Source organism: Brachyhypopomus gauderio, chromosome 4 (assembly GCF_052324685.1).
Source record: "Brachyhypopomus gauderio isolate BG-103 chromosome 4, BGAUD_0.2, whole genome shotgun sequence".
NCBI lineage: Eukaryota > Metazoa > Chordata > Actinopteri > Gymnotiformes > Hypopomidae > Brachyhypopomus > Brachyhypopomus gauderio.
This window is the reverse complement of record NC_135214.1, coordinates 30,102,901-30,115,270: the sequence shown is the minus strand read 5'-3', so window position 1 is coordinate 30,115,270 and position 12,370 is coordinate 30,102,901. Positions and strand designations below refer to the sequence as shown.

Here is a 12,370-nt window from a genome sequence, read left to right as displayed (position 1 = left end):
GAGTGATTGGGTTTAAACAGTTTAACATTTAACTTCAGAAGTTCATTGGCTTGTCAATTTATAGATGCTAATATGTCAATACTTTTCAGTGACTTGTGATCTGGAGTTGAAGATGGTTAAATTGAATAGAGGTGTGCTGGTCTGGAGGTTAAATGAGCACTTAATGTTTTATGTTTTTTGACAAGACACTTAACATATTTTAAAATGACAGCATGTAGCATGATTGTCTGCATCAAGGAGGAAGCAGATAGCATAATGTCCTTAATGTGCTGTGCATCTCTGGACACCCATGTGTTTTTGAAACATAAAGCAAGAAAGAATTGCTATTTTGGTTTAAAGAATCATTGTCCACTGCTCCTTTTAGTTCCTCATTCATTTCAAGCCGCTGTAGGCGTGGCGACCGCATCCATTCTAAAGGGCTCCATCTAAGTACACCTTTCTGCCATACATCCACTGCCGTCGTGCAGCGGGTTAAGTGTGTGCCATATCACAGTGCATTAGATCCTTACCCCAGCGGCTTTTCCAGACGACTGGCTGGCGAACCCACAATCTCTCCCAGTGTGCAGAAGGTCTGACCCAGGAAGTCCTGCAGAGGAGAGAGAGGCCGCAGGCGGACACAGAAAGGAACAAAAATGAAAAACAGGAAATGGAGTGAGGAGAGAGTACATTGAGTCAGGAAATGTTGGGTACAGCTAATAAAGTCGAGGAAGGCATACACGTACGTTGAGTTCAGAGGGCTTCCAGGAGGGAGAACAGGCAGGCAGCAGCATTAACAACAACGACAACAACAGAGTACATCAAGTAACGTAAAGAACAAAAATTAACCAAAAATAATAGGAAAAGATGGTGGGGGAAAAGAGGAAAGAAAGCAAGAGCAAGAGAGAGAGGGAGAGATGAAGAGAGAGAGAGAGATAAAAAGAGAGAGACATAGAGAGAGAAAGACAGAGAGAGAGAGACAGGGTTGGGAATCACCACCCTGATAATCTGTTTACAGACATTAATGAGAATATCAAAGGATAAATCATAACCAGACAGAAAAATGGAAATGAATATGTTTTGGTGATATGCAAACCACTGGCTGGGGTCATAAAAGTCTTGATTAATATCCAGGGGTGACAAAAACTATCAAAGCTTCCACTCCTGAAGTATTACTAATATCTCCAAACTGCAGTTAAAGTTGGGGAACTTTAATCTAGTGGTTAACATCCAGCTTAGTTTTACTATTGCAAAACAAATAAAATCCTTTTGATAAGTTCAGAAAGCTTTGATAATTACATTAATATATGGAGGAATTTCATTTCCTATCGAAATGAACTTGTACTTTATGTGTGCATTACGTGCACACATAAATCCACAAAGTCAAAATAAATTCTCATAAATAAGGAGAAACTTGTTAATACTGATGAGCAGTTGATCCTTTAGTTACCAGACAATGATCCAAAAAAACAGATATGTCATTGGACAAAGCACTGTTATCACGAATCAAAATGTGAAGATTTCTGCATGTGCAAAGCTAATTCTTATTTGCATAAGACCAAAATTACAGTGAGGGAAGAAGCATGCGTGTGGAGACTGGCGTGTCCAGCGTCTGAAGTGCAAATGGGGCTTAAATGCAGGCTCCTCTTCAGGCAAACACACACACATGCACAGTGTCCTCACATACTTACATGTTTGGCAAGATCAGGGCTTTTGGAGTCAATATCATATCTGAAATCAGAGAGCCGTATGTAGATGACTTATTGATGATATAAACAATAAATCATGAATGACACTTTTCTTTTCCCCACTGTCTGCCTGGTTAACTATGAAAAGAGTTATTTTAAGCCCTCATTATGTGGTGCAGGCTGATTAGTTTATTCAGAGGGAAAACTTTACAAAGATGATGCAGCCTATGTATGTAATTAGTGGGTTCAAAGGAAAACTGAACATTAAAAACAGTGCTACAGTGACTGATCTGTTTTTCATCGGAATGATGATAAATTCCATCATGTTATTACGCACACGCGTGGCTATTATTTCATCTGCCATGCTGTCTTCAAGCAGCAGGACAGTGGATTTTTGTTGTTTTGGTTCATTGGATGTAAAAGCAATTAACATGGTTAAAACACAGAAAGTCAGCTTCAATTAGATTTAGTTGGCTGAGCAATATATGAATCTCAGCCTTGTCAATGCTTACATAGGTCCCATTGGCCAATTTGCTGAAAGGTAATTTCTTGGTCAGCTGTATGTCATTACATCACTAAGTCATGCACGAGGGAAGATTATAGATGTATCATTGAATCTGAAGTTCAATGAGAGGATGAAAAAGTGTCAACATCAGTACAGAAGGACTTATGAGGCTGAAAATATCTCTCACACACACCCACACACAAACACACACATGGCAAGACAATCAAACTAGATTTTCTACAGGCCACTGGCATCAGCAGGAAGGAAGCAACTCTTTGTGAAGAAAATGGCTGGCATCTATCAATATGACTGGCTGGTATAATTCCACTGTTAAATTGGTGCACTGTTAAGAAGCAAGAAAGCATGGAGGAATATAGCAACTGTAAACAATCACATTAGAAATTAAGAAGAGAAACTGCAAGCTGGATTAGCAGCACAATGCGAGACAGATGCCAAAGACTCAAGAGTAATATGACCCCTGGGTGCTCACCAATAACAGATAGGCCAAGTTACAGTTTGCTATAAAGTATATAGACAGTCTGCAATATTTGGGGGAAAAATTGTTCAAAATGTGATTAAAGTGTATTAGAAATTAGAAACGACAATGTGTAAAATGATAATAATACAGAATTTCACAAGCGTACCAAAGCATCATCTAGGAGAGGGATGGGCAACTGGCGGCCCGCGGGGCGCACACGGCCCTCGTCCTCACTCAGTGCGGCCCGCAAATAGATCGATAATAATTTAATAATTAAAAGAAAAAAAAACCGATAGAGCAGGACTTTTTTGTTCTTGTCACGTAGGGCTACGCCCCCCTCTCCCATGTCGGTGTTGTTCCTTGCCCGGTTATCCCGCCCTGCGTGTCTGTTGTCCTGGTTTCCCTCTGTCTGCCACGCCCGTGTCGTCATTGTGTTCAGTTGTGTCTAGTTTAGTCCTGTGTACTTGTATCTCTGTGTGCTACGTAACTACGTGCGCTACGTGTTACAGTTCTTTGATATGAAGGAGTTCAAATTCCTTTTTGCACTTTTTTATTAAGCAAATGTTTTGTCTTTGTTGCTTATTAAGGACAAGTTAATGCATTTATATGCAGAAAATAGATGCATGTTGGTGCAATAAACATACAGATCTGAATTCATTTAAAATGTGTTCTAATTGAGAATAATTTGTAGTGTCTTTTATAAGTGTGTGGTCATGTGGCCCTCCAATAATAGTGCTGAAAACATTTTGGCCCTCTTTATCATCAAGTTGCCCATCCCTGATCTAGGGGGCACGGTGGCACTGGAATGCTCAAACCAATGCTCCCTGTTTTTGATGGTGTGTCTGCCTGTGGCAGTAGCAGGACTGTTTCTGAAAGGTTAGTAGTAATTACGACTCAAATCAAACCAAATGCCTGTAAGCACAGTGGAATGCTGCTCTACCTTGCAGCACACCAATGGCATGAAACAGGCTGCCGTCATGGTCGCCATTCTGGGGGTACAAAAAAGTTCAGGGAATGTTCTAGACTTGACAAGTCAGTCACTTTACATAGCAAGCAGGTGAATTGCATGATGGGTACGCAGCATACGCTTGACCAAGGCTTATGTCTTGAGTGCAGACATTTCAAATACAAAAGACTAAATCAAACCTCATTTTATTTCATAATACATTGATTTGCATAATTATTTTTTAATAATTTGAGTTCATTTGCATAATTACTTTATTTAAGAATATGATATGTTAATTTGTATAATTACATATGGCCCCCTGAAACAGGATATATTAAAGATATTTTTGCTTCCTATATAATACCAAGTGTTTATGTGTCACAGTAGGTCGGTCCCAGCCGACAAGGAAAATGCCTATACACACACATACACCCACACACACATTCCAACGCCCTCCCTCTCTTTCAGTCTCCCTCCTACTGACACACCCCTCACACCTGTTCCTTATTCCCCTGTCATCATCTACACATATTTAAACCCACAGGTCCCAACCTCCAGGGCTGAGTGTTACCTGAGCCCTGGAGTGTTTACGTCTCTTAAAGACACCGTGTTTCACACTCCCTGTGTTCTTTAAGTACTTTTGCTGGACTTCTGAGTGCTACTGCACTGTTCTGGCTGCTGCACCATTGCGCTTTTCTCTTTGTTTTGTGTTCTTTCTTTTGTGCTGTGGATATTAAAGAACTGGCGTTGCCATCTACCTCGCCTGCTCCCTCAATACCCACAATACAACGTGAACAATGTTGAAAGAAAGCGACACAAACATCAAATATCAAATCACATTCCAACTTCAATGGATATGCTTTTTTGCAGTAGAAATAATGTGCCTGCAAACAGACTCATGTCAATATTTCAGAGGTGGCACTGGCCCTGCTGAAGGACCATGTTGCAGCCAATAGCTTTCTGTGAGATGTCTCTCACTTTACATGTGAGATGTCTCTCCACTCGCTCCACACACACTTTACGTGTGCTATTGCTCCCATGAGTAAGATAACTGCCAGTTATGAACAGACATCACACCGCAATACTGGCATTTAGACTATTAGCATTTAGACTGTTATCTAAAGACAACAAAAATATTTACCCATTAACTTAAATTGTTTCTCAGATATGCCGTAAAAGGAGGAACCTGATATGTTCATTCAGTTAAAGTAGATTTGACCCCTATTGCATTATGTGTATATATTATGTACATATCTAAAGCAGTTGCTTCACTGTGTAACTGTCCAATTACTTATGTACTATGTCACATATCCCATGATGCATGGCTGTAATTGTCAGTTAGTCAGGAAATCTGCCAGGATGGCACTTCCCATCAAAGAGATTCTGAGAAAAAGACTTCAGAGGCTCCACCTGTTCATAATTAAAACTTCACAACAAGAGCTGCAGAAACCTGCGTTTGGCGATGTGTGTTATCCACAGAACTGCTCTCGTGCTCCGAGACATCAAAGTTCTCTTATTATTTCAGCGATTACACCAGTCCCTGAATCCTTGCGGGATGAGTATTAATAATCCGCAGCATTAAAGCGCAGCCGGACAGGGTGGTATGCAGGTGCACATGGACTTTGACCACATGTGCCGATTTGCCTTGTTAAGAAGTGCCTGAGTCTCAGTTGCAGCTCACAGTGGTTTGCAATTGCATCCTGTACCTGTAACCGGCTATGTGCTTTCCCCATTTCAGCCGAGAGAAATGATGGATGATGACAAAGTCACGTGTAATTAATCTGGAACGGAGTTCCGGCCTGTGCTGGGGAGGACGAGTTTGAGGACAGAATCTCACATGAGATATTTAACAGCTTTTACTCCAGTGTCGGGGCTCCCCAAACATTACAACCAGAGCCGACAGTTAAGCTTTACTGAGAGCACAGATCTGGGGGGAGGGCTGAAATGACCAAGAGGGTGAAAGGGAGAGAAAAGGAAAGAAATAATGAGAGAGAGAGAGAGAGAGAGAGAGAGAGAGAGAGAGAGAGAGAGAGAGAAAACAGAGGAATCCCAAAGCACAGCGAATTGGGCCAGCACATCTGAGAGGGTGATTCCTCTGCGCCTCCATCAAAGACATTAACTCACATGTCGAACCGTAGGTTCTGCTTCTCCTCAAAGAAGTAGTCCAAGATGTACTTCCTCACAAAATCTGGGTTCAGCGTGTTGTCAATCACTTCCGTCCTCCCAAACTGAGAGCAAGAAATAGAGAAAGAGAGATTGGAATGGGAGAGGACAGCAGCACTGCACTGATAAAAAAAAAATCTCAGCCGGGAAAGTGAACAGAGCTATCTCTCTTTTATCCGGCCTGTTTTTTAATTTTATCCTTATTCACAGCTGCAGAGTAAAATGTACAGAACAAAAGGAAGGATAATGTTGGCATGCTGTCTGAGGGTTTGATGGGTCTCTTGTACTGAGAATTAAGAGAGTAGTCACGTCTCGAAAGGTGCCACGTGTCTGTGTGTGTGGTTTTGTGTGATAACGCCATTTGCTAATGAGACACACGGAAAGCACACGTGTAATGAATATTCACAAATATTCCTAAAGGTAGCACTCGTTGGGTTTTGGTTCCACACTGGTATCACGTCTATCACCAGACATATGCCATGCTGTTAACCTTTCCCAGAATGTACAATGTATTTCCCCCCATTCAACCACCTAGCCATGTATGACAGCAAGCAGTACTGTAGCCTGGATTTTCTGTAATATTTATACTGAGAGAATCACAGTTTTGTCCTGGGAGACTCCCTGCGTAATATAACCAGCAAATGGCACGGGTATTCACAATGGTGAGTCTGAAACCAGGGTGTTTCTTCCGCTATTGTTTGTGCGGAAGTAAGCAAGCGGCTCGTCACAGCTCTGAGAGGTAAGCTCTGTGATCTCCGACTGTATGGCGAGCGGGAGGGAGAGGAACGTGGTGCTGATCAGAGAAGCCTGTCTTCGTTAGGGACGTGCCGTTCCTCCCCTCAGAAGCCGCTCAGCCGATACAGAGCAGCCTGCTCCCTCGGCTACATTTGTTTACTATGAATAATTCAATCTAAAGATGCGGCTGTTAGGATATACATAAATAAAATATCCCTCAAAAGACTGAGCACTGACTGACAGTGTGAAAGGCTAACAGGAGATTTAAACTTTCGACGGAGATCGGGAAGTGCGGGGTATAAAATAACAGCCTAATGATAGAGGTCTGCATTGTATGGATATTTTTATTAGAAATTTTTGTGAATTACCATCTCCCGCCTTATAAAAATCTGTCTGTACTATTGGGAAGTACAGTTCAAATGCTCAAAATTTGTTCTGCCAAAGAGAATACACGCATTGCAACTGAGTTTCCTTGTAATTTCATTGAGGCTTTGCCAAAGGACTGGAAACAGGGTTGAAAGCATTCTACATAGTCAAACATATTTGTGCTACTTATATGTGCTACTTTTCTTTAAAGCATTATTGCATATCATAAGCATGCAATATGGAAATGACAGACATCTAAATAAGGTTATATAAATAAGGCTGACTCACCAATAATTGGACTTTCAGGCCTCTGTGTGCCACTACAACAGCCTGATGTGCTCTCAAGCCTGTTCAACCAGGCTAGGCTAAGTTAGATTGCTTCATGTCAGTGAGAGTGGATTGGATGGCGTCAGGCCAGGACCAACTAAACGCTCCCAGATTCAGCTCTGTGAGAGCTTATCACTTACAGCACCCAAGACTGATTAAGCTCTATAGCTGAGAGAGGACCCACCTGCACCACTCTACTGCTACTCATCTCCATTCACTAAGGCATCCTTTAAAAATGTATGCTCGCTCTCAACCAACTAAGTCACCATTACTGTCCCATTATCATGTTGTTTCATTAGTTCCATTGCTCATCTCTGGGTGCATTTGCCTCAACGGTCCCTGGCATTATTAATATTTAAATGAAGATAGATGTCTTCATTTAACCTAAATAATTAGTTTTAGTGTCTTAGTCCATGGTACTAGCAGTGTGTTTGTAATATCTAAACTCCGCCATCTCAGTGAAAATATACTGCATACTGGTAATTTGATCATGACAAACTGCTACAAACTACAACATTGAGTCCATTGTTTCCAGGATGCTGCTGAGGTTTTGATGTCATGGCAACATTCATGCATCAGTTCTGCATTCTAAAAGGAGTCAGTCATAATCTCAGATTTCATTTTAAGATAATTATATTCCTGTTAATCCTGTTAATTTGCTACTAGTCATTAAAACCATTCTATTCACTAAAGGCACAGTTATGAAAAAGTACACTGCAGGATACAAGCATTGAGGTGACGTACTGTCAGAAATAGCCCAGGCAACTTCCAGTTTTAGTCTTGACTCACTGCACCACAAACATGTTATTAGCCTTCTCCAGTACAAGAGAGTTATTTTACATTTTGTCAAGGCACATAAGAGCATAGAGCTGTCAGTCATGTTCGCCTTCCGTGAGAGTTCCTTCACAACCAATCAATTTCACCCCTTCTAGTACATTGCTATATTCACTTACATCCTGACATCACGAAAGAACACACACCCAGAACCCACACTTCACCTAAAGTAGATCAACATCACCCAGCAGCAATACAGACAGGTCAACTCTGGGGCAAATCCAGATTGGAGGGGAAACTGAAGCTTAACAATGAGAGCTAAGTTAAGATAAAAGGCTTCAGATGCAGGGCTTGACATTTAGAAAGAAACTTATACTTTGTGGGGAAAAAAATTAAGTGCAGGAAAAGGTAACAATTCTCAGACATTTTTAGAAGACTTTAGTTTTGGGCATTTTTATGAACCCTCTAACAGAAAACGTGGATCTTCTGGATAAAATGGATGTATATATTATGAGTTCTAAACAAACAAACTTCTTATCTGGAGGGCCAGTGCTATCAGGTAACATGGAGAGAATCCACATCCAATCCATGAAGACTTTCCACTGGTGTCCCCCAGGGCTCAGTGCTAGGCCCTCTTCTTTTCTTTGTATACTCAATTTCTTGGTGATATAATATCTTCTCGTGGCTTTTCTCTTCTCATAGCTACCAATACTATGCTGATGACACTCAACTAATTCTTTCCTTCCCACCTTCTTTTTAAAGGTTTTAAGGCACATCTCAGCATGCTTGACTGACATTGCTTCATGGATGACAGCTCACAACCTGAAGCTCAACCCAAGCTAAACCAAACTTCTATACATGCCAGAAACTTCCAGTCCTCATGTTGACTTCAGTGTTTATTTTGATAACTCCCTAGTATTGCGATGGTGAACATACTCATAGCCTGGGCACGACTTGTCCTCAACTTACGTGTATGTTTGAAACCTGACCTTTGTAAGGACATGGCCCTTTCTCTCCCAGGAAGCTACCCAGTGGCTTATGCAGTCTCTTGTCATCCCAAAGCTAGACTACTTCAACTTGCTACTTGTAGAAATCTGTTGTAGTAGTGATAGAAGTCCTCTACAGGCCATAAGACCTCTACCACTGATCCAGAACTCAGCAGCATGACTAGTCTTCAATCTTCCAAAGTTCACACATCACCCCACTGCTGCATTCCCTTCACTGGCTTCCAGTAGCTGTCTGCATCAGATTTAAAACTCTGATAGTTGCCTAGAAAGACAAAAATGGATCAATCCCTCCCTATATGATTACAACAGTTAAAGTCCAATCCATGCCTCGAGTGCTTTGAAACCTCAAGTATGGCTCAGCTTGAAACACCATGCTTCAAGTCTCATGATAAACAAGCATCAAGACTGTTCTCTGTCTTGGCTCTCATATGGTGAAATTAATTTCAGAGTCATTGAAGTCTTCAAATTCTGATTAAAGACTCATCAATTTGTGGAATATTTAAATGACCATTGATCCTGCACTTATAGAGATTGAATACTAATGCTCAGCAATGGAACACACTAGCACTTATTGTCTGATATTGTTGGTGTCTGATATTGTTGGTGTCTGATATTGCGCTCTTTGTTTTCTGATATAGAGCTTCTGCTTATTTTGCACAACTTCTGGGTATCTGCATTTATTCCTGTATTTCAGCAGTATTCTGGTTCAACGTTATCTTGAACTCTAATATATCTAAATACTGGCTAGGAAACGTTCTATTAGTAGATGACAAAGCACATTTGTGCTGTTAAATGTCAAATGTAAAATGTAGCAGGGACAGGTGCATAATGTATTTCTACTTGCAAAACAAATCTTTTTATTTTCTGTTTTGACGCTACTAAAAAAACTAGAATACTGCTTATGACGTAATGCAAAGGGAGTGTAAATAAAGTATAGGGAGTGATTTGTGTTGCATTTCTGTTGCAGTGGTAGAAAAACAGGAAACAGGAGCAGCAAAAGGAGCAAAAGGAGCAAAAAGAATGAAGGCAGGTTGTGTTCTGGCAGGCGGTAGGTGGTCACACAGTAGAAGACAACGCTAGGATGAAGATGGACTATCTGGTCTGTGGACATGTCTGGCTGACTCTGAGCTCAAGTGTTGTAATTAAGGGGCATCAGTGCCAAAGAGAGAACCCTGACATTATCTTCTCCTGAATGGACAAACTTCCCTTCATCCAGAGAGGGAGACATGATGCTATCATTCCTGCCTCGCATAAACGCTTTCTGCAGCCTCACTGCTGGTGTCACAGCCTCTTTCATGGCAGACACAGGAAGCTTGCATCCGTGCAGCTAATCTGAGGAAGCGATTTGCTCAAAGCTGTTAGCTGACTTCCTTGTAAAAAAAAGCATCATGTCATCAAGGTAGAAGAGAGTTATGCTGTCTACAGGGTCTTGACTTAATACTTAATAGTACTGTCTGCTGCAAGATTTAATTAAGGAGTCTCCCATAAAAACCATGTCCTTATCAAGCGCGTACATCAGTTTCATCTGACAGGCCTGCAGTATCCTATTTAGATCCCTCAGTGTTGTTGCTTTTTTTTTGTTTTTAAAAATTGTTTTCTGCCTTGTGCGTTGACTGAATTGGCAGGAAGAGCCAGCAGGTCATTATGATGACTTGCCAAGATCTTATCTAACTCACAACTTCAGCACCGCTGAGACCAGGCCCCATTACAAATGCACTAGCCAGACATCAACGATTGACTGTAATGATAATCACTATCAGAATGTGTGCAGTCGTCTTAATAGCCAATAACTTGGGAGCAGCGCTGTGCCAAGAGCTTAGATATGAATATTCAGTAGTGAAATCAATGGGAAATGATGGGCACCTGAAAGCTAACACTAGAAAGAGAGTGAGAGAGAAAGAAAGAAAGAAAGAAACAGGGAGAGAAAGAGAGACAGGGGGAGACAAAAGATAGCGAGAGGCTGAGAGGCAGGGTAGATCAGGACTGAGGGAATATCCAGGGCTGATTAACAGAAATTATGGAGGCTCAAGGCCCAGCTGATTCTGGGCTTGTTCTGCTGTTTAATCACTCACCTCTCTCCACTGCTTCGACTCCACGCCCTGACTATACAGGATGCACACTGTGGGGGATAGACAGATGGGGAGAGAGAGAGAGAGAGAGAGAGAGAGAATGGGAACCACCAGAGAGATTAAAGGGTTCATAACAAAATCCTGCATTTATTTAATTTACATCAAATATTCTCAAAATGACAGTAGAATATAAGAAAGTGTGAAACTGCATCAAAAAGTAAATTCCCCATCTTCTCTATTGAATTTCATTATTACAGGTTTCAAAACATCATGTACTAGGGTGTAGACCTTGCTAGATTACATAATCATGGATTATCTACACAGAGAGTAAAATGAGCCAGGGTTCAGAGAATGACACAGATCTGCAGGGCCAGTGTTTTCATATCCAGCCACTGTGACTCATCTTTCAGTGCCCACATAAGAGCCACTAGCTCATGATGAAGTGCAAGAAACCAGAGCCGCCAAGAACAGCATGGCTCCCACAGCTCCCACAGCTCCCACAGCTCCCATTAGCATTCAAGGGACCAACTTTGGACTGCGCATACATTACGGAATTCTGTTGATGTTGAAGAAAAACTGTCACATTACTATGCAAATGTGATGCGCGATGTGGGAACACTCGGAAACAGCCGAGTGGACAGAATAGCTGTTAAGAGCAATGAAAAGTGCACTGAAGTTCGAGGAGCTCATGGGTCCAAAGGATGTGCAGTGCACCGAGAGGTTTTGTTTGAAGCATGCAGTGCATGTGCAGTCAGGAGCGGGGACGTCCCTTTACAATCGACGGTGCTTCGGCTGCACCAAGCAAGAGGGCTGAAAATTTGAACTAAATGAGTTTTTCAGTGTTTGAAAATTTTATGTAAAAACCAGCAATGCTTACCTGGATCCGATTTGGAGAATGTGTCTCGATCTAATAGGTTTCTGGAGAAAAGAAGCATTGTGTGTGTCAGTAAAGGTACCTAGCACAGTAATATACATAAAATTGTTCAGACTTTTAAAATCGTCTGCAGTCACCTGTAACTGTACAGTCAATTGTTGACTTTAGGCAAAGAGACCAATACCGTCTAATGAACCTATCACTGCTTATTGTATTGTTGGTTTTTGTTTGTTTGTTTGTTTTTCTTTTCTTTTGGTTTTTGTTTTCATATAATTTCAGGAGTAATTTCAACTCAAAATCCACTCTCTGTTGAACCTTTTCAAACCTCTAATTGGACAGGTTGTATGTGTATGCATGTATGTTTGTGTGTTTGAGTGTGTGTGTGTGTGTGTGTGTGTGTGTGTGTGTGTGTGTGTGTGTGTGTGTGTGTGTGTGTGTGTGTGCGTGTGTGTGAGTATGCGT

General features: G+C 41.4%; 1 protein-coding gene across 3 annotated transcripts in view; it reads right to left on the bottom strand.

The window, feature by feature from the left end:
• Positions 1-12,370, bottom strand: part of cpne5a (copine Va) — a 60,418-nt gene that overhangs the window by 36,566 nt on the left and 11,482 nt on the right. For 2 of the 3 annotated variants that reach the window (XM_077003735.1, XM_077003733.1), the window contains 6 exons: positions 11,912-11,952; positions 11,038-11,084; positions 5,718-5,821; positions 1,668-1,707; positions 723-737; positions 510-586 (listed from right to left, as the gene is read on the bottom strand). In XM_077003735.1, the coding sequence (XP_076859850.1) occupies positions 510-586; positions 723-737; positions 1,668-1,707; positions 5,718-5,821; positions 11,038-11,084; positions 11,912-11,952 (324 nt within the window). The remainder of the gene's footprint in view (positions 1-509; positions 587-722; positions 738-1,667; positions 1,708-5,717; positions 5,822-11,037; positions 11,085-11,911; positions 11,953-12,370) is intronic. The other variant, XM_077003734.1, reaches the window with a different exon arrangement.